This window comes from Lissotriton helveticus, chromosome 1_1 (assembly GCF_964261635.1).
Source record: "Lissotriton helveticus chromosome 1_1, aLisHel1.1, whole genome shotgun sequence".
In the NCBI taxonomy this organism is placed as follows: Eukaryota; Metazoa; Chordata; class Amphibia; order Caudata; family Salamandridae; genus Lissotriton; species Lissotriton helveticus.
Window position 1 is genome coordinate 578,816,190 of NC_136057.1, and position 26,799 is coordinate 578,842,988.

The 26,799-nt window shown below is 47.6% G+C and overlaps 1 protein-coding gene across 6 annotated transcripts in view; it reads right to left on the reverse strand.

Moving 5' to 3' along the window:
- The window catches only part of ABCC9 (ATP binding cassette subfamily C member 9), a 1,243,587-nt gene that overhangs the window by 915,002 nt on the left and 301,786 nt on the right, over positions 1-26,799 (reverse strand). For all 6 annotated transcript variants that reach the window (XM_078674078.1, XM_078674076.1, XM_078674073.1 and 3 more), the window contains exon 5: positions 10,453-10,619. In XM_078674078.1, the coding sequence (XP_078530204.1) occupies positions 10,453-10,619 (167 nt within the window). The remainder of the gene's footprint in view (positions 1-10,452; positions 10,620-26,799) is intronic.

Sequence of the window (26,799 nt, forward strand, 5' to 3'; positions counted from 1 at the left end):
TCTTGGTGACTGCTGTCTTCACTGCACATGAAAAGGCAAAAAAGCCAAGAAATATAGGGGCATTTTATCAAGAACCAGTGATAACCAGTGATAAAAAAGGAGAGGTGTGGCGCCGCGGCCAGGGCGACTGACGCTGGAATCTGGGGATCAGGGTCCGATCCCCGGCTCCGGCGGCAGGTTAGCCCAGCACCATGTGACTCTGGGCAATAGCTCGCTTAATCTTCCCGATGCCCCCCAGTGCCTAGAGACCCTTACGGGTGATTGTGCCCTTTACAAATGTGGATTATTATTATTATTAAATTATCGCTGTATTATCGGCAGGAAACTGCAGATAAAACGGTGATAATGGGCTTGATAATACGCCCTTGTTAATTCCCATAGAAGCCCATGTGATGGTGTTAACATGGGCTTCCATGGGAATTAACAAGGGCGTATTAACAAGCCCATTATCGCCGTTTTATCGGCAGTTTCCTGCCGATAAAACGGCGATAATTTTATCACTGGTCCTTGATAATATGCCCCATAGTTTTCAGTCATGCATTTTATAAAAGAGCTACGTCTTCAAGGATTCAAGGAGCCCAGCATGAGTGGCCGGGGCTGGACTGAAAACCAAAATGTTCAAACCAGCCCCCCTATCCCTGCCTCCGCATGATTGGGTCATGCCAGCATGTGCTGCTCAGCAAAGGGCTACCCAGAGATGAAATACCTCCCACTTTGAACCCTATCCCAAATGACAGAAAGAGCATAATTCACAAAAGCAAACGTACACTTTTGTATAAAATAACAATTGTTTGCTATCCACGAAGGTATTAATCAGTGGTATCATTGAGTGCAGAGTCTCCTCACATAAACAGATAGGTCTTTTTATGTGGGGAAACACCGCACTGGTACAGATAATTCCCTTTAATGATTTTGTGAATAGTGCAGAATTGCAAACTTGTAAACGTACACAAGAGAAGATGTTTTACCACCCAGGCTAATGTGCTGCATAGCTAAATACATATCAGGCCCCAAAGGCGAGACCAATTGCATTGCAAATGTTTGTTTAAACTGTGACAGAATTCAAATTTTCTTTTTAAAGATGTATTAAATGGTGGTTGTTTTACAACCTAATTGGTGTGAAATGTGTACCTCATATGTTCCTGAGGTATTTTCCTTATTTATTCATAGTGTCAAAGGTGAGACACTTTCTAGTAAAATATAGGTTACCCCTGTAAGTCATTCAAGGTCACTCAATGTGCCTAGCAGCGGTGGTTTCTTTATGGGGGAATCGTGGCTTTGTACCCCTAACCCCGGGCCCCATATGAAATGTTATAAATACTTTTACCATCTGATTGCATTGTTTAATAACCACGGCATGGTCTGGGCAAAGTTTGCCATTTTGTTGAGTCAGGTGAGGACAGGCGGAGTCAGGCGTGGGTGGGAGAGGATGGATGGAGCTTAAATGGTGGTTGAGTGTGACACAGCGCTGGTCCTCCATGGGGTGAAGTGCGTGTGTGAGATTGGACCGGTGTCTTGCTCTGACCAGCTTGAGATTTACGATTGACTCGCTTGTCCGTTTAATTAAGACCTTCATGAACCTAAACTGTGCTGTTTGGGCCCAGAACATTCTTCTCATGGCGGCCACGAGAACTGTTGACCAACACGAACATGAACGGTCTGTTATTGTTTTTCAGAACAAGTTTTCTCAATGTTATTACTCATTGTTTCTTTGTATGCAATGTTCCCCTTTGAATGTTTCACCTTACGCCTCATGTAAAGCGCTCTGATACCCTAACTTGGGTCTGGTTCGCGCTCTATAAAACTCCAAAAATAAAATAAAATAAAATAAAATAAACCCTTGCCTACCTGCAGTGCTAGGAGCCGGGGTGATAACATCCTCAGCCCCCAAGTCTCCTAAAGAGCATTGGCAGCCCCTGACCCATCCAATCCTTGCGCTGCTTTCATGCGGTTTACAGTAAAGGAACAGTGTCTTGATTTGCTCAGGAGTCACAGGGGTTGGACGGGGAAGCTTTTGAAGCCTCACTTTTTTCTTCTTTTGGAGCGTGGAGGGCAGCAGCCAGCACACCTCAAATTTGGTGTGTCCTTATCGGTTTTCAGTGCCTGCCTTTTCCATCTGCCCAGTCTGTACTGGCCCTCCATTTGTCTAGTGCATGGCTGGCTGCCTTCCTTTTAACCGATTACAACATGGAGCACACCAGGGCTGATACTGCTCTTTTAACACCTACAAATCACAGAGTAGAGCCTGGTATCCTGTGCAGTGCTGCAGACACTCAAAGGGAAGAGAGCTTACCATGCAGCAGGGCCAGGGCTGACTGGCTCTGACATGTGCATGAGTGACTGTGCTTCTGACTCACGGTGCGAGTACGGGGGCCGATGGATTATTTGGCAAGGACAGTGGGCCTCTAATAAGGTCCCTAAAATTCAGCTACAAGATTGAAGGAAGAGGATGTGTCCTTATGGCCAGGGTTGCTGACTCTACGTCGCCATTGGTTCAACATCGTGTGATTCTGTACAAAATAATCTAATATCCCTAGGTCTAAAAAGATTAATCTGACCATATGCAGTCTTACTAACGCTCGTGTAAAGTGCTCCAATTCAATCAGGTCGAACACGCACTATATAAAATGAAAAAAATACAGAAGAGCAAGATTCCTTCCTCAAACTGTGTTATTCTTACCTCGTGTATGTTGAGTACGTGACATGAGTTAAACAATAACCTACTGTGAAGTCAGTAGGTTTACGCGACAATCAAGTGAAGATTGGATCACCCAATGCTCCTGTAGCCTCCCCCAAGTTTTGCATTAAAACAGCTGTCACGTTTACACTGCACTACATAAGCACAACGTGCAAGTGCCCACAAGCAGAATTTCGAAGCATTCCACCATCAAGGAAACAGAGAGATCCCTGTATTACAATTACCAGCACATGCACAAACCACCAAATGATATGCGGCTGTCCCGCAGGGGGCCATTCCAAAAGGGCGGCCCTTTAGTGCCATTTTTGCACCAGCTCACCCCTCTCTAGTGGTTGGGCTTCTGTAGAGTCCGCTCACCGGGCACCATATGGGCATCACATCCGGTGCGCCGAGGTAGGGGAAGGGTATATATGCCTCCCCCGCCCCTCGTGGCTTCCTCTGTTGCACCAGCCATGCCGTCCTCTTTGTTCCCAACCCTGACACAGTTTTGGTCGTGCTGACTGCTGCCAAGGTCGGAGGGACAACAAAGTTAGTTGCCACCACCCCGGTGGGGTCCCACCACACGGCCCACGCCCGGGATGGACCCCGTCCCAAGTTTGTACCCAGTCTGGCCCCCGCCAGGTCCGCTCCTGTCGGTACTGGTAGGGCTGCGGGGAGTGGGACGGGGGTCAGGCAGGAGGGGTGTGTGTCCCGCAGGCAGAAGCCAAGCAGGCCTGCCCGGCTGTCGTCGAGGTCACGTCCTAACTTGCGGGGGTCATTTCCTACATCAGCACGGCCTCCCCACTCGCAGGTATTGGGGGCAGCGAGTGAGTGGGCCCGACCGATAGGGGCCCCACGAGGCATCCGTAGAGGAGGCCTAGTGCAGGCGAGTGGGATCTCTCGGCAGGCTTGCCAAACGGCAGAGGGCAGCTGACCCTCGGCATCGGCACCAATGGGTCCCCTGTGTGTCTAGCCGGTAATACATCTGGCCCGGTTTGGGGATTCCTGGGCCTGGGGCACTGATGAGTTGGGGGAGGAGGGGGGGAACAGGGAGCCGCGTTGCACCCCCCTCCTTCCTGGGTTGCAATTGAGCCCGCTGTGCCGAGGTAGCGACTGTATACCTTCCCTTTCTCCAACCAGCACGTTTAGAAAGTATAGTCCCTTTCCTGCCGGATCGGTGCGGAGGAGCTGAGGGCATGGGCGGAGTGGAGGGAGCAGTCTTTGGCACTTGGGTGCTTGCCGTGTGGTGTCGGGGACGGGCAACATGAAGGCGGAGGGCGTCCAGGTGCTGCCCGCGATGGACCTTGGCCCGCGGGGGCCTACAGTGAGGCACGGACGGTTGGCAGGGCCGCTCAGATGGGGTCCTGGGGGCTCTTGCTATCTGGTCCCCACCTTGCCCGGTGGCTGCTGGCAGACTGGCAGTATAGTCGTAGCGACCGGATGCTTAGCATACCCTGGGTTTCGCCCGGCGGGGCTAGGGTTATGTGACGTTTCACATGCTGTGGCCATTTTGGAGTGCGTGCTGGTCCCGGGCTCCTCTCGTGGGACCCCTTAGGAAGGTTAATGTGGCATGCATAGGTTGAGGGACAAGCACTCCTTCTGTGGGGTCAGAAGTCCAGTTGTGCAGCAGTTGCCATGGCACTCTGCCAGTGTGGACACAAACCAGCTTGCTCCTTGAAAACAGGGGTAATAGTTTACCACTAATACAGCGGCTGCCAGGGGAACGCATTTCCGGCTTTGCCAGTGGGGGCACAGCCAGTTTGTTCCGATGGTAAAAAGGGTAATAATTGACCTAACATGTATACCTACATTCTTGCCCCTGGAAATGGAAAGCTATCTGGGACCGAAGTTATCTTCAGTCGCACCGGCAAATGTGTAGTTGGCATGACTAAGTACCTAGCTCGGTGGCATTGCAGATCACCACTTAGTTGGAGTGGCGACAGCTTGTCCAGAAACGAACCCTGACTGTGCAGCAGGTGCCAGGTGGTAGAGATCCACACAACTTAGGAACAATAGCGGGCGGCCGCATACTGTACCCCTATAGCAGCGCCCAGCAAACGATCCAATACTACTGCTCTGTGCAAGCCCTGTCGGAGCAGTGGGCAGCCTCGGCAGAAGCAGAATGGCACGAAGAATTACTTTCAGCAGATATTAACTGTGGTAGGTTTGGGAGTGAGTTAAGCCTTGTATTTGTAAGGGAATATGCCCTGGTTTGCCAGTTCTGTGGCAAAGATATATCGGGAACACACAAATAGGCTTTCTTGCGGAACAAGAGGCAGCCATTAATGTGTAGAGAGGGATTGCCCTTGTCCAAGCTCTTGGATGTGCTGCGATACTGGTCAATTGAGGAAGGAGCCCTTATTCAATCAATCAATCAATCAAAACATTTATAGAGCACGCTACTCACCCCTGAGAGTCTCAAGTTGCTGGAGGGGTGGGGTGAAGCAGCTACTGATTGAACAGCCAGATCTTAAGAAGTCTCCTGAAGGTCAGCAGGTCCTGAGTCAGTTGCAGGTGGATCCGGAGGGTGTCCCATGTCTTGGCGGCGAGGTGGGAGAATGATCTGCAGCTGGTGGTTGTTCGGAGGATGCGTGGGACGGTGGCGAGGGCGAGGTCAGCGGAGCGAAGCTGGCAGTTCAGGGTGTAGAATGTGAGTCGTTCATTGAGGTATGCTGGTCTGGCGCTGTGGAGTGCTTTGTGGGCCTGGGTAAGGAGCTTGAAGGGGATCCTCTTGTTGACCGGGAGCCAGTGCAGGTGGGCGTTGATGTGGCTGTGGCAAGGGATTCTGAGGATGAGGCGTGCAGATGCGTTTTGAAAGCGTTGTAGTCTTTTCTGGAGTTTGGCCGTGGTACCCGTGTAGAGGGCATTGCCGTAGTCCAGCCTGCTGCTGACGAGGGCTTGGGTGACTGTCCTTCTGGTTTCGGTGGGGATCCATTGGTAGATCTTGTGGAGCACGTGTAGGGTGTTGAAACAAGAGGAGGAGACAGAGTTGACTTGCTGGGTCATGGAGAGCTTTGAGTCGAGGATGAAACCCAGGTTGCGTGCATGGTTGGTGGGTGTTAGGGGAGGCCATGTAGATGTTGAAAAGGGTCGGGCTGAGGGATCATCCTTGGGGTGCGCCGCAGGTGATCGTGGTAGCTTTGGATCTGAATGGGGGGAGACGGACTCTCTGGGTTCTGCCAGTGAGGAAGGAGGTGATCCTGTTCAGGGTTTTGTCACAGATCCCTGCGTCATGGAGGTGTTTGCGTAGGGTGTGGTTGCAGACGGTGTGGTTGCAGATGGTGTCGAAGGCAGCCGAGAGGTCCAGGAGGATGAGGGCCGCGGTTTCGCCATTGTCCAACAGGGTCCTAATGTCATCGGTGGCGGCGATGAGGGTGCTTTCGGTGCTGTGATTGCTGCGGAAGTCGGATTGGGAGGGGTCCAGGATGTTGTTCTCCTCCAGGAAGTGGGTTAGTTGTCTGTTGCGGGTCTTCTCAATGACTTTCACCCGGATGGGAGCAGGGAGATGGGTCGGAAGTTCTTGAGGTTCTTTGGGTTCGCCTTGGGTTTCTTGAGAAGGGCGTTGATCTCGGTGCGTTTATAGCTCTCCAGAAAGGTGGCTGTCTCGCAGGGGCTGTTGATGATCTTTCGGAGTTGGGGTGTGAGGATGAGGCTTGATTTGCTGAAGACATGGTGGGGGCAGGGGTCATGGTTCCAGGAGAGCAGGAGGTCGGTGTATTTGGTGGGTGTTGGGTCGGGGTGTCGGCGTCTGTTGTCGGTGAATGGGTGTCAAAGCTGTCCTGGATGTCTGCGATCTTGCGGTGGAAGAAGGTGGCCAGGAAGTCGCAGAGTTCTTGCGACGGCGGGATGTCGTACGTGCTGGAGCTGGGGAGGCGAGTTCTTTCACTATGCTAAAGAGCTCTTTTCTGTTGTGTGCGTTGTTGTCGATGCGTTCCTTGAAAGAGGTCCTTTTGGCGGATCTGATGATTTGGTGGTGCTTTCGTCAGGCTTTCTTGAGGACTGCATGGTTGTCTGGTGTCTGGTATTGACGCCACTGCTTCTCGATTCTTCAGCAGGTTAGTTTGGAAGTCTGGAGGTCGGTGTTGAACCAGATGGCTCTCTTGTCGATGTGCCTGTTGGAGAGTTTCCTGATAGGAGGGAGGGTGTTGGCGCAGTTGTCGATCCATTGTCTGAAGTCGTGGGCTGCTGCGTTGGTGTCAGAGGACTCGGGTGGAGGGTCTCGGGCGAGGGTGGTGAGGAGCTGGTCTTCGATGACTTTGTTCCAGCTGTGGTGTGGGATTTGGTGAGGTAGGAAGTGCGCAGTGTTTTTTTCGAAGGAGAAGTGGGTACAGTGGTGGTCGGTCCAGTGGATTTCGGTCGTGTGGCTGAAGGTGATGTGGTTGCTGGCGGAGAAGATGGGGTCGAGCGTGTGTCCGGCGGAGTGGGTGGGTGTTGAGATGAGCTGTTTGAGTCCGAGGTTGGCTAGGTTGTCGGTCAGGGTTGTGGAGTTGCTGCCGTCGGCATTCTCGAGGTGGAAGTTCAGGTCTCCGAGGAGGATGTAGTCTGTGGAGGTGAGGGATTGCATGCTGATGAGTCGCTGAACTGTGGTCGGGGTCCTGGGTGTCTGTAGACAAGGGTTCCTCTGAGGGTGGTGTTTTGATCAATGTGGATCTGGAAGTGTAGGTGTTCGGGCATGCTGAGGGAGTCTTCGGTGTTGGTTGAGATTCTGATGGTGTTCCTGTGGACGAAGGCGATTCCTCCTCCTGGTTTGTAGTTTTAGTCCCTGCGGGTGATCTTGTAGCTGTCCAGGATGGCTATGGCTATGTCGGGTGCCGAGAAGGCGTTCATTAAGGTCTCCGTCAGGAAGGCGACATCCGGGGAGGATGAATTGAGAAGGTCCCAGAGTTCGACGGCGTGCTTGTGGACTAAGCGGGTGTTGTGGTTTGCTTTGGTGGGATGGGCAGGACGTGCCGGTGTGCGCTCGCTGGTGCAGCTGCGGTTTCAGCAGGTGAAGGGTCCGTGGGTGATCTTCGGGGTGGCCTGGAAGCAGGTGGAGGGTCGGCCGGCATTGAGTGCGTGGAGGGTGTTGGAGTCATATCGGCGTCGGGTGTTGTGGCGCACGTGAGGGCCAGGGAGTCTGGTGCTGGACGCAGTCCAGGCACGGACGGGCGCAGACGAGCTTGCCTTAGGCGTGCCTTCGAAGCGCCAGCGGTCGCCATAAGCAGTAGCGTGGGGGAAAAAGTAGATAGTGGCGAGGGGACAATCATTAAATTAGACATTAAATAATTAAGGTAGATAGTAGCGAGGGGACAGTAATTAAATTAAAATAGCAGAAGGCAAGAACACAGATTAAGAGGGATTGGTCAGAGGGAGCGGGAGATTACGGATGGCACACAGGCGACCTGAGGCGCTAGAGACGGGCTGCTGGCACGAAGTCAGCTCAGCCGAAGGTCTCAGTGCTGGCGTGGTGATAAGTAGGGCAGAGCTGCTGGGGAGTGTGCTGGCCCTGACCATTAGCTGTGTCTGTCATGAAGACTTTCCTTTCCAGTCACTGTTGCAGCCTCATAAACGTGAGTTTAAACTGCAAACGTACAGCGCTGTGGCCCTTCCGTTTCTGCTGCTTTACAGGGGTGCAATTTTTCACGGGCTACTCGTTCGGTAGGACCTTCCATACAATTGCTTCCACTGCCTTGGGGTGGACATGCTGGTGGAGGATCCCTATGTGACAGGGCATTGGGTGGATGGCCTTCGATTGATGCGTGCGCCCCACAAGTGGATGCACACTGCTCTTGTTGCGTGTGCAGCTTTCTTTTCTAGTGCTGGAAACTGTGGCTTTCGCGCCCCCTAACCCCACGACACAACTAGGGGGAGCGGTGTTGAGTGTCAACATATTACAGCAGCTATTACATTTTGTAATGTTTCAAGTGAAAAGAATCCTACAAATGTGTTATTGTGGCAGTAAGCCTATTTTATTACAGGCTTTATTATTGCTGCACATTACCTTTTAACTGCATACAGGGCGCAGTGCTTTTCCAGGGCATCACATTTCCGCCCTGCTTAGCGTAACCAGTTACCGTAGCACAAGCGCAAGGTATACAGCCTTTCGTGTAGCAAGCCCCTCCAAGTCAAGGGTACAACTCCTGGCAGTGGAGGCAAGAGCTTCTTTCTGTTAGGAATGTTTCTCCTCTGCACCATCACGACTTGGTACCACATGCTTACATTTGCTTCTCCTACTGACTTTGACTGTGCCAAATGCCATCATTTTCTCTAATCAGATTTGCCTTCTCAAACTTTAGATTTTGAATCACCCACCACTTCCAACCCCTCATGTGCTGGTCACTCTCTCAACCTTGAAAGTCAGAAACAAATGTTATGCTTACCACATTCAAGAGTCACCAGCCGCCACTTACTAAGACCATGGCATGTGTATTATAGCTTAAAGGATTTCAGACAATGACTTCTAACTCCAAATATGGTACTGAATTCAAAAGATCACTTTTCTTCCTCTGCTTGTCCAAAGTAGAAGTAGGCTGACCAGTGACGTGCATGGTCGCAGCATTAGTCATTCCATTGACTCATTGGTATGCCGATGAATAAGAACAGAAACTAGCTATAATATGTGCTATATTTAGGTTTATCATTATTTATCACTAAAACATGTTTTATACTGATTTCCCTTTAAAAATGTTTTACTTAAATGTAATTTGTTTTCTTTGCATTGCAAATGTAATCTAGAATATCTTTGAAAGTAATTAGAAACAGTAGTTTTCCTTTACACATTTTATAATGTATATCTAATTGTGGTGGACCGTTGTAACAAATCTAATGCCAAGGTTAGAAAACAGATTCAGGCTGAAGTTTCAGCAGGGGAAAAGTGCATTTTTAGTCTGTTTTAAAACTACAGTCAGATGTTGCGCATTGTAATTAGCAATACACATTTTACTCTCACTTGGTTCAATTAGTCATCCCCTGATATACAGTATTAGAGACAAAATTAAAAACATTAAACATTAAGCAACAGTGAGGAAAATGGACAGAGCCTTCAATGGTCATCCACTTTCACGCTTTGAGTATTTCTTCCATGAACGTACACATTTGTGCTTCTTATCAGCACTTTTAATGGGTCACATCTGTACTTATTTTGCCTGTTTCTGACTAAAGTTTCACTAAAACTCTATTTCTGAGTGTCAGCAGTCCTTGCGTGGGGTTTTCCAGACTCTGAGGGGCAGATTTACAAGCCCCTTGTGGCCCTTTTACACCGCCGTTGCGTCACTTTTGTGACGCAGCGGTGGCGCAAAAGATGCACCCTGGTGCGGGGTACTTACAACGTGCCGCATCTGGGAGATGCGTCACGTTGTAAAGCCCTGTGCCAGAAGGAGGCTTTCCTGCACAGAGGGAAGGGGGAGGGTGGGTGTTCCGGCGCAGGAACGCCTCCTAAAAGTGGCTGAGTGAAATCTACAATCAGTCACGTTTGGGCCCAAGCTGCATCAAAACCCTGCGCCTGCTTGAAGCAGGCGTAAGGATTGACGTACGACGCAACTCCAGCAATGCGCCGCTTTTACGGCACTGTGCCGTTTTTGGCCCATGGTGAGCCGCATTGTAAATGCGGTGCATCCATGGTGGCGTAGGCATGGTGCACAATAAGTGGCGTATCCCTGCAGATATGCAGGGATGCGTCTCTTATTGTAAATCTGCCCCTGTGTCTTGAAAGAGTTCACAGTAAAATGAGGTGCATGCTACCAACTGATCATCCTTACAACAAAAAACACAGAAGAGCAATACAAAAGGTACTTTACCCTAACTCGAATAACGTTGATCTCCACCGCCATGAGCAGCCCGTAAAGGATGACCATGGTAAAAGTAATGCAGAACCGAAGTTGGGACACTCCCACGTCATGCTCCCAGTACTTCACCAACTTGATTGTTTTGGAGACAAATGCCATGACCCAATAAAGGAAAAGCGCTACAAAGAGAAAACCAGCATTATACAATTAGTACATCCACAGTGCTGTTATTTCTCATAAATAGTTCAGCGGTAATTGTAAGTAAACCAAACGGGCAAACTTACATCACATTTGCTGTGTTGATACCTTATCTATAGAATGCAACTTAGAAACCCAGCAGTACAAGTAGGTAGATCTGCTCACTTTCCAGCATAACGAGCACTTTGTTCACCTTACCTACAAAAGGGAGGTGTGTAACAGAATACAAATTACATTGTTTGAGAACTGATGCAATTTTTAAATATTTTTTTATTGTGTAGATTATTTACATGATTTTTCTTTTTGTCTTATTGAATGGTTTATATTAGTGAAGGAGCAACGATGTTCTTTGACCAAAAGAGTTTTACCTGCGCTTAAAATTTATAGCGCCAAAATTAGTTCAGCCATACTATACGGGGCTGACATATGGGGAAGTGTGGATCTGGCTGTCCTTGATAGGATTCAAAATAAATTCTTCCGCAATTTAGTCAGTCTCCCCCCCTCAACACCAGCACTACCACTCATGATGGATATGGGCTTTTATTCTATTAAACACCAAGCCCAATATAGGATGGTGGCGTTATGGAGACGCATATGGTCCACCCCGGAACTCGCCATGTTTGCCCAGGAGATACAGGATGTAAGAGCGCAACAAGGGGCAGGGGAAATACCCTGGTTTAAGCTTATTAAGAACACTCTTACTAGAATGGGCCTTCCATTGCTTTGGTCCGAGCCGGGTTTCCACACTTTCCCATCAAAGAAAGATTTTAAACTTCTCTTCTGGTCCATGGTCAAAGAAGAGCACGTCGTGCTTTCGGCGAAACCCAATCTGACAGGCTTGTTTTTGATTCACAAAGTAGTTCCACACACAGAGACCTATTGGGATATTATCCCAAAAAGTTTATACAGGAAACTTTACCATCAGTTTCGCATAGGTACTTTGCCACTAAGGGAATTTACTAGTGGTTGGCAGAAGTCGGAGTCCACATTTTGTCCCTGCTGTTCTGTAAGCAATGAATCTGTAGGTCATTTCTTATTCGCATGTACTGCTTACCACGAACCACGATATAAGTGGCTGAAACCAATATGTAATAGATTAAACACCCGGGCGAGCAGAGAAGCACTGATTATACTGAGATCTAACACGGCCGAATGGTTATCCATAGGGCTGGCAAAATTCCTAGGGTGGGCCTGGTTAATATGAACTAGGTATGTTCGTAGTACTTCAAGTGGAAAAACCCAAAATAGTCTGCTATAGCCTATCTATCATATTTGGGCAGTATTAATGTATTGTTCCTCATAAAATCAAGTTTTAGCATTCTTATAGACGTCTTCATATGTACATTTAATTGAGTTTTTAAACAAATTGGTTTTTTTTGTCTGTAAAAATATTTCTGTTATATGTTTTGTATTATTATGCATGTCTTTTATGAAGAAAATTCGAAATAAAGACGTTAAAAACTGAAACTGAACTGATATGGTATATGGTTTTTAATGTATATATTCATATTAATAGATCAACACCATTAAATAATTAATGTAATGTAAAATAAATATTTTGCTAATTATGTTAAATAAATAAATATATATATTACATTATATACACGAACTCTGTGCATGTGCAAGAAACTATTCTTGTGGCGGAGTTCGTCTCGTTTCCTGTATTTGTAGTAACGCCATACATCACCATGTCTGCCACCGTGTTGAGAAGTAGGGAGCAGGCTGCCCTATCGGTTTTCGTCACCCCGGCTGGGGGGGCGACAGCTCCGACAATACTGGACAATGCCGCGAGTACAACCACACCCAATGTTCGTGATTTATTTCGTAAACTAGAAAAGCTTATGAAAAAAGAAATTTCCAAATGGTGAGAAAACAAGTCTTTATCAATGTACCTGGAAGTTGGCCGCGTACCACGTGGTCTTAGAATCACACTTGCACCGAGCTATGACGGCCCCGATCCGTTAATGCTCGAAAAATGGGCGGCAACCAATCTGGATTGCTCGGCTAAACTCATGGCAATCTTGGTGGAGTTTGCCGAGAGCGACAGAGCAAAAATACAGAAAGAGGTTGAGTTAGTGGAATCGGAACTAGCCGAACTGGGAGAAAATGATGTAGTCATGAAGAAAATGAGAGATGACATGGAATCTCGGCTTGCCAAGGAGGAGGAAATTATAAAAAAACGCAAAGCGTTTAAATTTGAAAGAGACCGATTGGACTACTTAAATGGCCATATTTTTACTTTTGCCCGTAAATTTGAAAACAAAGGGAGCCAATCAGGAACTGGAAGCGCTGGAAATGCAACAAAAAATAATATAAGCACTACTTCATCCATTAGTCTGAGCTCCACTGAGGGAAGCGAATCAGACGGAGGACAACAGAATACCCCGGTGGGGTTTATTGCACTCACGCCCGCACAAGAGGTACAACGCCTATGCGAGGCAAGACGAGAGACTCTATGACCGAGAGTGAAATTCTCCCAAACAGGACAAGGGCGAACCGCAAACGGGCAGAGCGGAGACGATGCCACAAAAAGAAATGGGGGTGCAAACAGAAAGAAGCATCAACGGAGATGGGCGAACAAAAAACGGGGGAACCAACAGGGTCCCCCTCAATAATAAACTTAACAAATATCGTCCTAACCCCAAAAGAAACCAAGATCTTGAGCCTAGGATTGTCCTTTTGCCCACCGCGATCCTTTGACTATGCAGGAACTCGCATGGACGCCTACAGGTTCATAAGAAAACTCAAATTGACCAAATTCCATCGTCTTAGACCAAATAAAAAGGCCATTATAGAATCCAATACAAATCCCACATCTCTATCAGCAGGGGATGCTCCCTCCTTTGAAGAAATTTGGGAACTGCAAAATGAACAAAATGAACTAGGGGAGACAATATCCTCTACCATGTCGAATCCAAATTTTGGGCGTAATGCATCACGAACACCGTTTAAGCCCAAATCCACCTTTAATCCAATTTCTGTTCATGACAATTTAGATATCTACCAGGACCTAATAGCGGAAGACCTTAAAAAACTTTACATCAACACAAATAAAAAAAGCCAAGCCATTGCGAGACAGAACCAGTGCTATAATTTACTAATCAAGAAATTGAGAACAAATGAGAGTTTGGTGGTGAAACAAGCGGACAAGGGGGGCAATCGTGTCCTCTGGGGACGTGACCAATATCTAGCAGAAGCAGAAAAACAGCTAGGGGACACATCCTGCTACCGTAAAACTAACATTACCATGATCAGAACGGCCTGGAATGAACTCAATGGAAAACTTATTGGCTGGCGCAGCAGTGGGTTGATCACCTTAGACGAACTAAAGTTTCTAAAGAAGGAATTCCCGGTGATACCCACATTCTACCTTCTGCTGAAGGTCCACAAGGATTCCCTGGTCCCACCAAGTAGGCCAATAATATCGGCGATCGGCAGTGCGACGGAAAACCTTTCAAGGTACATTGACTATTTTTTACAGGAGTGGGTGAAAGGATTGAACTCTTATATAAGAGGTACTACTGACTTTTTGTGTAAATTGTCTAAGCTTAGCTGGAAATAGAATTACATATTGATGACACTGGACATTTGTTCTCTCTATACCTCCATAAGACATATGGATGGCCTGAAGGCAATTCAATTTTTCCTAGACAAACGTCCTTTGCATAATGCTGAACACAACAGAATGCTTATGGGGATGTTACAAATCTGTTTGCAGCAAAACCTTTTCTCCTTTGGTGGCCAGGCCTATCAACAACTCAGGGGGGTGGCTATGGGGTCTTGCTTCTCCCCTAGCTTTGCATGTCTACACATGGGGCTATGGGAGGAGCAGACCCTCATGGGACAGCACAGAACAATCGTTGAACAGAATATAGAACTGTCCCTCAGATATATTGATGATCTGTTTTTTGTCTGGAGTGGTTCAATGGAAAGTGCTGTTGAATTTGTTGCTAAACTGAATATTAATGATGTGAATTTGGAATTTACTTCAACAATAAGTAACGTCTCAGTACAGTTTCTAGATGTAGAAGTTTACATTGATAAACATAATAACAAACTAGAAACCAGACTGCATAGGAAAATCACTGCCGGCAACACGTTGTTACATGCCTCGAGCAATCATCCGCAACATTTAATACGCAGCATCCCCTATGGGGAGATGTTGCGCATTAAGCGCATTTGCAGTACTGAAAATGAATGCAAACTAGCTCAAGAGCAGTGCAGATTACGCTTTTTGGAGAGGGGTTACAGTCGAAAAGTGGTGGATGAAGCCATAACAAAAACTACTAGACTGACCCGAGAACAACTTTTAGGGAACTGTCCAGAAAATAATGACTCAGCTGAGAACCAGCGTAAAATAAATGAAAAAGTACAGTGTAGAGCCATTGTTACATACAGCCAACAACATGCTGAAATACGTAAGATCTTTTCACGAAATTGGAACTTGGTCCAAGGGGATCCCATAATAGGAGATCTAGTAAAAAATAAACCTGAGATCACCTTCAGGAAATCTCCTTCGCTAGGCAATGCTATTGTCAGTAGTACTATGGACGTTCCCAAAAAATGGTGGGAACGAATTACAGGTTTCAAGAAATGCCAGAGCTGTAAAGCCTGTAAACATGGCATAAACAAAACCCATTTTATCAGTCCTTTCCAGGATACTCCCATTGCCATCAGACAGAAACTGGGATGCAAAACCGAGTATGTAGTATATATACTACTGTGCCCTTGTGGCTTACAATATGTTGGGAGTACTCGTCTCCCCGCCCACAAGCGCATCCTCCAACATCTACGAGCGATCATTGGGAAAGATCAGTCTTACCCCGTGGCCAGACACTTTGAAAAACATCACCAGAGCAATTCAGATCTTTTAAAATACTATTTGGTGGACTCTGTATTACCTTTAAGGAGGGGAGGAGATAGAGATGGGAAATTACGTCTCTTAGAAACACGCTACATCCTCGAACTAAATAGTAAACAGCCTGGGGGACTGAACTGTAGTGAGGATCTTTATACATGCCTCTGATCACCTATGGTTCTATAAACTATCTTGCTGGCACCAGTATGTCTTATGAGCAGAAAAATTTCCTTGTATATATGTACATTAGGCAGCCTGAATTAATCTGTAATCCTATTTAATAATAGGTGGAATTTTAATGCACTGTCACTTTAACAAATATCTTAACTATTGACCCCCAAGGAAGCACATAGTAGAATGTGGGAATTCACGTAGACTCGAGGTCATTAAATGGAGAGTTATTTACTTGTTCTATACCCACTGTGGTATTATTATATATCGAATCAGGAATTTCATTCCCATGTGATGTATTACTACTTACATGCTCTAGGCCGCATACTTATATTTAATGTCCAAAAAATCAGAATATGCAGAAGGTAGATTTACCTATAAGAATAATAGGCCTGCTATTCTTTTTTTTTTTTTGTTTTTTTTTTTTGTTCAAAAACCTTTATTTGAGCAAGCATAGAAAAATACAAGAATGGGCCTACAACCTCACGGGCTGGCCGCTAATAATAAGGCACAAGGCATGAATTAGAAATGTACACCCGTGGTCAGGCACAAATGCAGCACAAAGCATTACTCCCAACATATCACAGAGCATATTGAATTTTTATTTTATACAAAAAGAAAAACAAACACTAAAAAGGCGAATGCATGGTAATCAAGGTCAGCCCAAAGAACAGAGGGGATGGTCTACAATCAGGAGAACATAGCAAGAGCCCTGAGGCTCTAACAAGGTCGGGGGGGAGCAGCGGGGAGAATCGGAAATTCAAAAAAACAGTATGAAAGGGTTCCGGGAACGCTCGCCTAGGGAGATAGGACAACATCAGTAGTGCCTACAAGGGGAGGGGTACAGATAACCCCACGATATTCATTCCACTGGCCCCAAATCTTCGTCCACGCCCTGGGTCTGCCCCTGGCCACATAAACAGTCTTCTCACGAAACATGGACCAGTCCATGTTGTCCTCCCATTTCGAGACCTCAGGGGGCCTGGAAGCGCCCCAGAGTTGCGCAATATCCCGTTTCGCAATCATGTAACCCAAGGTAGCCCATCTGGTCTGGGCCACAGAGTAGTCAGTGGGCTCCCACACATTCAACAGACATCGTCGAGGCTCCGGCCGCAGGGCTACATCAGTCACAGCAGTCATCACCTCAAGCACAGCAGTCCAGTAAGCCGCCACAACCGGGCACTCCCAAAGAATGTGTAAAAAGGTAGCACTCGACCCACAACCACGCTTACATAACCCATCCAAGGAAAAGCCCATCGTCACCAGACGCGGACCAGTGACATACACTCGATGAAGGATTTTAAGTTGAACCAAACGGAGACGGGCAGGAATGGCTACCTCCTTGGGAGAAGAGAGTGCCGATTGCCAATCCTCGTCGTCCAGTTCCAACCCATCGCCGACCCAAGCCTCCCGAAGTCGGACCAATAAGTCCGCCCGATTATTGATCAGCTTCTTATAGATCAGGGAAATAGTGCTATCAGGCAGGTGCCCATCAAGGACACGATCTTCGAGGGGGGAAGACTCGGGCAGGGCCTCATCAGGAGTCAAGACTGAGGCGAGGGCGTGCCGGACCTGCAGATAACGAAAAAATTCCCTACCATTCAAACCATATTCCGCCTGGAGGGCCTGGAACGACTTCACACTACCTTTCGAACATACATCACCCACCGTACATATCCCAATCATATCCCAGCGGTCGAAGCCCTTAGTAGACCAGAGACATCCCAGACGTTCCGAGGCATAAAGCGGCGTCGCCAGCGTCATTCGATCCTCCCATCCCAAACTCACATTCGCGGCTCGCCACACAGTTACTGCAATCCTGGACGGGCCCACAAGATGGCGCCCGGCTGATCGAGAATAAAGCGCTCTATTAAAGTCCCCACCCGGCAGCTGGAGTCTATCCATCTCGAATGCAGGATTTCGACCCGGTGAAAACATCACGTGATTAATAGCAGACAACTGGGAAGCCCAATAATATCGCTTGATATCGGGGAGCGCCATGCCCCCGTCGTACCAAGGGATGGTGAGTTTCGCGAGGGCAATACGTGGACGCCCGTCCCAAATCAATTGCCTTTGAAGACTTTCGATCTCTCGGAAATAGGTCTTGGGGATAGTGTCATAGGAGTTCTGGAGCGCGTAGAGGAACCGCGGCAAGGACATCATTTTAAACAGGGCCGCCCTGCCCAGAGGAGACAAAGGAAGCTTACGCCAACGGGCCACGTCCAGTCGCAATCTAAGCAACGGGGGGAGGAGATTACGCTCAAATCGCAGCGAGGAGTCCAACGTAATAAAAATCCCTAAATATTTGAAGCCAGACTGAACCACCTGGATAGGAAGTCTGCTCGGCAATGGGGGTAAAACACCCGAAAGAACATACAACCAGGACTTGGCCCAGTTAATAACGAGGCCTGAGTTGGCACCAAATGAAGTAAGAACGTCAAATAAAACAGACAGAGATTTACGCGGGGAGGTGAGATATAAAAGAATGTCGTCCGCGTAAAGCGAAACGCGGTCCTCAAAGTCCGGAGACCAGCGAATCCCCTTGAGCGAAGGTTCCCACCGAAGCCAAGCAGCCAATGGTTCCAAGGCGAGTGCAAAAAGCAATGGAGACAAGGGGCATCCCTGACGGGTACCCCTACCAAGGGTGAAAGGGGCCGAAACTCTACCATTTACCACTACTTGTGCCAGAGGTTCCGCATATAATAACTTGATCCAACCAATAAACTCAGGCCCGAAACCAAATTTCTCAAGAGCCGCCCAAAGATAAGGCCACTCCACAGTGTCAAAAGCCATTGAGGCATCCAACGATGCCAAAATGGCCGGCTCCGTCAGAAGCCCCGCCCTCGCAATCGCGCCGTGAAGACGACGTAGGTTCAGAGCCGTGTTGCGATGCGGGATAAATCCGGATTGATCTGGATGGACCAAGCCACTAATGACCGTCAGGAGGCGGGACGCCAGGAGTTTCGCCAATACCTTGGGTTCAACATTTAGCAGGGATATGGGCCTATAGGATGAACAAAGGTCCCGCGGTTTACCATCCTTGGGGATGACAACTATCGTGGCCAGTCGCTGATCATAAGGGAGAATACCCCGTTCCCGGGACTCCAGAAACATGGCGCGAAGATATGGCGCCACCCTGTCGGGACGCAACTTGTACAGTTCAATTGGCAACCCGTTTGGGCCCAATGCTTTGCCCGAACGGAGTGAACGGATGGCAGTAGCTATCTCATCAACAGTAAAGGGGGAATCCAACGCTGCACGATCCAAATCGGAAACAATGGGCAGAGCTATATCACGCAATAGAAGGCGAGAGTCAGCCACATCTCTCACAGACACAGGGGTATACACCACACGGAAGTACTCAGCAAAACGGTGAACTATTCCAATCGGGTCCGTCACACTCTCACCACTCGAAGACTGAATCACGGGTACCACACGATTAGCTCTCTCCTTCTTATCCAGCCATGCCAACAATTTACCCACTTTGTCACCCACATCATACAAACGACCCTGTTGCTCCAGAAACATCACTTTAGCAGCATCCGTGACCATGGATTTATAGGCAAATTGTTTCAGACCCAGGGCGTGGAGTTTCGCAGACGTGACACCAGATTCCAAAGCATCCTCCAATGCAGAAATCTCTCCCTCAAGATCCACCACCTCCCTATCCCTCGCCCTCTTAGCTTCAACAATAAGGGAGAGGGCCTGCCCACGAATAACCGTCTTAAAGGCCTCCCATAGGACACAGCTGAGGAAACCGACCCCTCGTTATCCAGAAAATACGCGTCCAAAGACTTAAGCAAAAGGCTGCGGGTCTCGGGGGAGGTAAGGTACCACGGATTGATGGGAGCCACCCGGCCCACTGCCTCCACTCCAACCTCAAAACGAAGCCAGAGCGGAGAGTGGTCAGAGATACCCCTGGGTAGGTGTACAATCTCACGCACCGCTGGCGACTGAGCCGCACGCATCAGGAAATAATCCAGCCTAGACAGACTCCCATGGGCCCCAGAATGAAAGGTGTATTGAAGCTGAGTAGGATGCAAAAGCCTCCAGCAATCCACCAAGCCAAAGGTATCCAAAAATCCACCCAACCACTGTTGGGCCGCAGGAGTATCTCTAGGGGGGTGGCGATCGTGGAGACCGGAGAACACCGAATTAAAATCACCAGCCAGAAAGAGAGTACTATCAGGAAGGTCCAACAAGACACGGCCCAAATCTGAAAAGGTAGAAGTCTGCAAGCCGGGGGGCACATAAACAGTAAATAAGGAGAGGGCACGACCCTCATAGCGACCCACAAGGACAGCATATCGCCCCCGATCATCCTGAATCACATCATCAATAGCTAGGGGGAGGGAAGCCCGAACAAGGATACCCACACCCCTAGAACCCGAGGTAAACCCCGAATGTGCTACGAGGCGATAGCCCCACCTATTCATTGCAAGACAAACATTGCCTACCAAATGAGTCTCCTGCAGGAAAACAATATCAGGAGATAAACGTCGTATACATTTCAACACCACACTTCGTTTGATACGATCTCCCAGACCGTTAACGTTCCACGAAACAAATCTCAACCCGCTACCCCCATCCCACCCAACAAAGCCAAAACCCCCCACCAATGAGCATGACACCAGAAACATCTTCAAATACAGGATAAAGTCGCCTTGAAAACAGAACACACAAACAACGAACTCCTCAACCACCCACCCCCCAAATAACAAGAAAACACCCCCCACCCTGCACCCCTGCAAAAAGCTAAAAAGCCACCCCAACCTGCAGTGTGCCTGTCGCCCAAGAACCCCTATTCTACACAAAGACCCCGGAGGAGGAAAGGCTCCGTCCCACCCGCCACCCCGATCAAGACCAATGACGAGAAAAAGAACATACATCAAATCACATAAGCAATAGAGGAACATAGGCATACACTCCCGGAAGAGTTATTCAAAACAAGGCACCAGGCATAAACGAAATGTTCAGCTCTCTACACCACCTTCAGCACCGCCCGGGTGGGCATCGGACTCAGTCTCAGGAGGTCGGCTAGGCAAGGAGTCCAGCCAGTCATTCACAGCGTCCGGCCGATCAAAGAAGAAAGTTCGGTCATTATACTCAACCCGCAGCCTGGTCGGAAAGAGCATAGCGTAACGCATCTCCATGTCCCTAAGGCGCTTCTTGGCACCACGAAATCCCATCCGCTGCTTCTGGACCTGTTGGGAAAAGTCCGGATAAAAGTTCACCGTGGCATTCTCAAAGGCCACCGGGCCCTTCACCCGCGACGCCTGCAGGATAGCGTCCCGATCTCTATAGTGGAAAAGCTTTGCAACAATAGGTCTCGGCGGGGCGCCTGGCTTACCCTGGCCCCCCGGAACACGATGTGCGCGCTCCACTGTGAAAAATGTACTAAGGCCAGATGGAGAAAGGTGGTTCTGGATCAGGTCTTCAACCAGGAGATCAACCGAGTGGGGTTCTGGGTTCTCCGGCACACCAACCACGCGAACATTACAGCGACGTGCCCTGTTCTCAAAATCTTCCAAGCGCCGGGTCATGAAATCGTTCACCCTACGGAGATTGCCAATCTCCGTCTGTATCTCAGAGACGTCCGCCGTGAGGCTGGATGATTTGATATCCAACGACTTCACCTTTTCGTTCGTTTTGGAGAGATCGGCTCGAATTAGGTTCACCTCGATTGCCACGGTGTCAATTTTGTGGGCCAAGGTTTCGTACTGTTGGCCTATTGACTCCTTCATGCCAGAAATGGCGCCCATGATGTCCTGCAAGGAAGGCTCCGTCGACGCATCCACGACGTGGTCAGACGCACTGGGACCGGGCAGGGCAGCTCCGGGGGACCCCTTAGAATGGGTATAACGGTCCATAACATTAGATTGGACCGGACCCCCGCGCAGAGGTGTCTTCGTCTTGCGCGTCTCCCGGTCCCCTCTGCCCGCCATTTTGGAGATGCGTCACAAGGAGATTCACCAGGGTCAACGGACCGGGCACCAGAAATGGAGGCCTCGGGACCAAAGGACCACAACAAGGGTATCACTAGGAGAGGAGCAGCCAAATAGAAGAATAGTCCAGCCAAAGGCCCGACAGCCGACGCGTGTCCTGAAACCAGCTCTGGCCCGACCCTCTCACCGATGTCCCAGTCAGAGGCAGAATCGAAACCGAAACTTAAGAAGGGGACCCACAAGTCCAATCCCCCTGCCGTTGTTGTTCAACTCCAAGACGGCCACCGAACCTCACCCAGTCCCGGGCGCACCTCAAGGGCGGAGCCCAAAAGTTCAATTCACCATAACTCAGGCACCCGGTGTCAAAATAAAGTTCTGAAAGGTCCAGGTAGATCAGCCCAACGTCCTCTATACAAATCCTCGCGAAAAATCAGGATTCATGCAGGATATTATGCCGGGAGCGGCGGGGGTCCGGGGAGCGCTGTGCTCACGCGGCCATCACGGATGCCCGCCAAGCTCCTCCTCCAGGCCTGCTATTCTTAGTTTCCTTTATATAGAAAACTAGGGACAATGTAGTATTTGTAAATATGGTGTAAATATATGAAATTTAGAATATATTTTTAAGGAAACAAAACTTTCTTTTTTATGAAATATTCTTATTGGGTTTTTCCCTTTTATATATATGCCTGCCTATATTCCTGAGTAATATCTGAGGAGAGCGACAAAAAGAATGTATATACACAATGAATTGTTATTTTTGATTCGAGTTTATATCTCAACTTGTAAACAATGTACTACTAGAGCACTATGCTCAAAACTCCGTTTTTGCACTTTTGTGAATTGATGTATATCACTTTAAATTTTAGAGGATATAGTATTGACCATGTGACTTTCCACACTACTTATGTCACTTCCTTTCTTCTCTGCATGACATGTGATCAAGCCTCGGCTGAGGCGAAACGCGTCAAATAAACTCACTGGAAACGAGAGCACCGAGTTTGTGGCTTTTTTCAATTTTCGTTATCGACGGAAGCGGATGCCGAGTTGGTTTCGAACTACTGTGAATATTTGTACCTGGAGGCTTCTAGGGTACGGAAAAAGCCCCTCCTCTGTAAGTGGCGATAAGCGGCGGGAAGCAGAGGTTCCTGTTTGGGAGCCGGATTTTGGACTCCGGTGTGGAGGAAGCCGCGAAAAGCCCCTGCGAGACAGGCACACGTTGACTCTGACTGGAGGAGCCGAGTATCAACAAAAAACTGAGGTATTTCGGCAACCGGGTTGGGAGTCCAACTGCCTGAGAAACGCGCAGTGAGGAGTGTGCACGAACTCTGTGCATGTGCAAGAAACTATTCTTGTGGCGGAGTTCGTCTCGTTTCCTGTATTTGTAATAACGCCATACATCACCATGTCTGCCACCGTGTTGAGAAGTAGGGAGCAGGCTGCCCTATCGGTTTTCGTCACCCCGGCTGGGGGGGCGACAGCTCCGACAATACTGGACAATGCCGCGAGTACAACCACACCCAATGTTCGTGATTTATTTCGTAAACTAGAAAAGCTTATGAAAAAAGAAATTTCCAAATGGTGGGAAAACAAGTCTTTATCAATGTACCTGGAAGTTGGCCGCGTACCACGTGGTCTTAGAATCACACTTGCACCGAGCTATGACAGCCCCGATCCGTTAATGCTCGAAAAATGGGCGGCAACCAATCTGGATTGCTCGGCTAAACTCATGGCAATCTTGGTGGAGTTTGCCGAGAGCGACAGAGCAAAAATACAGAAAGAGGTTGAGTTAGTGGAATCGGAACTAGCCGAACTGGGAGAAAATGATGTAGTCATGAAGAAAATGAGAGATGACATGGAATCTCGGCTTGCCAAGGAGGAGGAAATTATAAAAAAACGCAAAGCGTTTAAATTTGAAAGAGACCGATTGGACTACTTAAATGGCCATATTTTTACTTTTGCCCGTAAATTTGAAAACAAAGGGAGCCAATCAGGAACTGGAAGCGCTGGAAATGCAACAAAAAATAATATAAGCGCTACTTCATCCATTAGTCTGAGCTCCACTGAGGGAAGCGAATCAGACGGAGGACAACAGAATACCCCGGTGGGGTTTATTGCACTCACGCCCGCACAAGAGGTACAACGCCTATGCGAGGCAAGACGAGAGACTCTACGACCGAGAGTGAAATTCTCCCAAACAGGACAAGGGCGAACCGCAAACGGGCAGAGCGGAGACGATGCCACAAAAAGAAATGGGGGTGCAAACAGAAAGAAGAATCAACGGAGATGGGCGAACAAAAAACGGGGGAACCAACAGGGTCCCCCTCAATAATAAACTTAACAAATATCGTCCTAACCCCAAAAGAAACCAAGATCTTGAGCCGAGGATTGTCCTTTTGCCCACCGCGATCCTTTGACTACGCAGGAACTCGCATGGACGCCTACAGGTTCATAAGAAAACTCAAATTGACCAAATTCCATCGTCTTAGACCAAATAAGAAGGCCATTATAGAATCCAATACAAATCCCACATCTCTATCAGCAGGAGATGCTCCCTCCTTTGAAGAAATTTGGGAACTGCAAAATGAACAAAATGAACTAGGGGAGACAAAATCCTCTACCATGTCGAATCCAAATTTTGGGCGTAATGCATCACGAACACCGTTTAAGCCCAAATCCACCTTTAATCCAATTTCTGTTCATGACAATTTAGATATCTACCAGGACCTAATAGCGGAAGACCTTAAAAAACTTTACATCAACACAAATAAAAAGAGCCAAGCTATTGCGAGACAGAACCAGTGCTATAATTTACTAATCAAGAAATTGAGAACAAATTAGAGTTTGGTGGTGAAACAAGCGGACAAGGGGGGCAATATTGTCCTCTGGGGACGTGACCAATATCTAGCAGAAGCAGAAAAACAGCTAGGGGACACATCCTGCTACCGTAAAACTAACATTACCATGATCAGAACGGCCTAGAATTAACTCAATGGAAAACTTATTGGCTGGCGCAGCAGTGGGTTGATCACCTTAGACGAACTAAAGTTTCTAAAGAAGGAATTCCCGGTGATACCCACATTCTACCTTCTGCCGAAGGTCCACAAGGATTCCCTGGTCCCACCAGGTAGGCCAATAATATCGGCGATCGGCAGTGCGACGGAAAACCTTTCAAGGTACATTGACTATTTTTTACAGGAGTGGGTGAAAGGATTGAACTCTTATATAAGAGATACTACTGACTTTTTGTGTAAATTGTCTAAGCTTAGCTGGAAAGAGAATTACATATTGATGACACTGGACATTTGTTCTCTCTATACCTCCATAAGACATATGGATGGCCTGAAGGCAATTCAATTTTTCCTAGACAAACGTCCTTTGCATAATGCTGAACACAACAGAATGCTTATGGGGATGTTACAAATCTGTTTGCAGCAAAACTTTTTCTCCTTTGGTGGCCAGGCCTATCAACAACTCAGGGGGGTGGCTATGGGGTCTTGCTTCTCCCCTAGCTTTGCATGTCTACACATGGGGCTATGGGAGGAGCAGACCCTCATGGGACAGCACAGAACAATCGTTGAACAGAATATAGAACTGTACCTCAGATATATTGATGATCTGTTTTTTGTCTGGAGTGGTTCAATGGAAAGTGCTGTTGAATTTGTTGCTAAACTGAATATTAATGATGTGAATTTGGAATTTACTTCAACAATAAGTAACGTCTCAGTACAGTTTCTAGATGTAGAAGTTTACATTGATAAACATAATAACAAACTAGAAACCAGACTGCATAGGAAAATCACTGCCGGCAACACGTTTTTAGATGCCTCGAGCAATCATCCGCAACATTTAATACGCAGCATCCCCTATGGGGAGATGTTGCGCATTAAGCGCATTTGCAGTACTGAAAATGAATGCAAACTAGCTCAAGAGCAGTGCAGATTACGCTTTTTGGAGAGGGGTTACAGTCGAAAAGTGGTGGATGAAGCCATAACAAAAACTACTAGACTGACCCGAGAACAACTTTTAGGGAACTGTCCAGAAAATAATGACTCAGCTGAGAACCAGCCTAAAATAAATGAAAAAGTACAGTGTAGAGCCATTGTTACATACAGCCAACAACATGCTGAAATACGTAAGATCTTTTCACGAAATTGGAACTTGGTCCAAGGGGATCCCATAATAGGAGATCTAGTAAAAAATAAACCTGAGATCACCTTCAGGAAATCTCCTTCGCTAGGCAATGCTATTGTCAGTAGTACTATGGACGTTCCCAAAAAATGGTGGGAACGAATTACAGGTTTCAAGAAATGCCAGAGCTGTAAAGCCTGTAAACATGGCATAAACAAAACCCATTTTATCAGTCCTTTCCAGGATACTCCCATTGCCATCAGACAGAAACTGGGATGCAAAACCGAGTATGTAGTATATATACTACTGTGCCCTTGTGGCTTACAATATGTTGGGAGTACTCGTCTCCCCGCCCACAAGCGCATCCTCCAACATCTACGAGCGATCATTGGGAAAGATCAGTCTTACCCCGTGGCCAGACACTTTGAAAAACATCACCAGAGCAATTCAGATCTTTTAAAATACTATTTGGTGGACTCTGTATTACCTTTAAGGAGGGGAGGAGATAGAGATGGGAAATTACGTCTCTTAGAAACACGCTACATCCTCAAACTAAATAGTAAACAGCCTGGGGGACTGAACTGTAGTGAGGATCTTTATACATGCCTCTGATCACCTATGGTTCTATAAACTATCTTGCTGGCACCAGTATGTCTTATGAGCAGAAAAATGTCCTTGTATATATGTACATTAGGCAGCCTGAATTAATCTGTAATCCTATTTAATAATAGGTGGAATTTTAATGCACTGTCACTTTAACAAATATCTTAACTAATGACCCCCAAGGAAGCACATAGTAGAATGTGGGAATTCACGTAGACTCGAGGTCATTAAATGGAGAGTTATTTACTTGTTCTATACCCGCTGTGGTATTATTATATATCGAATCAGGAATTTCATTCCCATGTGATGTATTACTACTTACATGCTCTAGGCCGCATACTTATATTTAATGTCCAAAAAATCAGAATATGCAGAAGGTAGATTTACCTATAAGAATAATAGGCCTGCTATTCTTAGTTTCCTTTATATAGAAAACTAGGGACAATGTAGTATTTG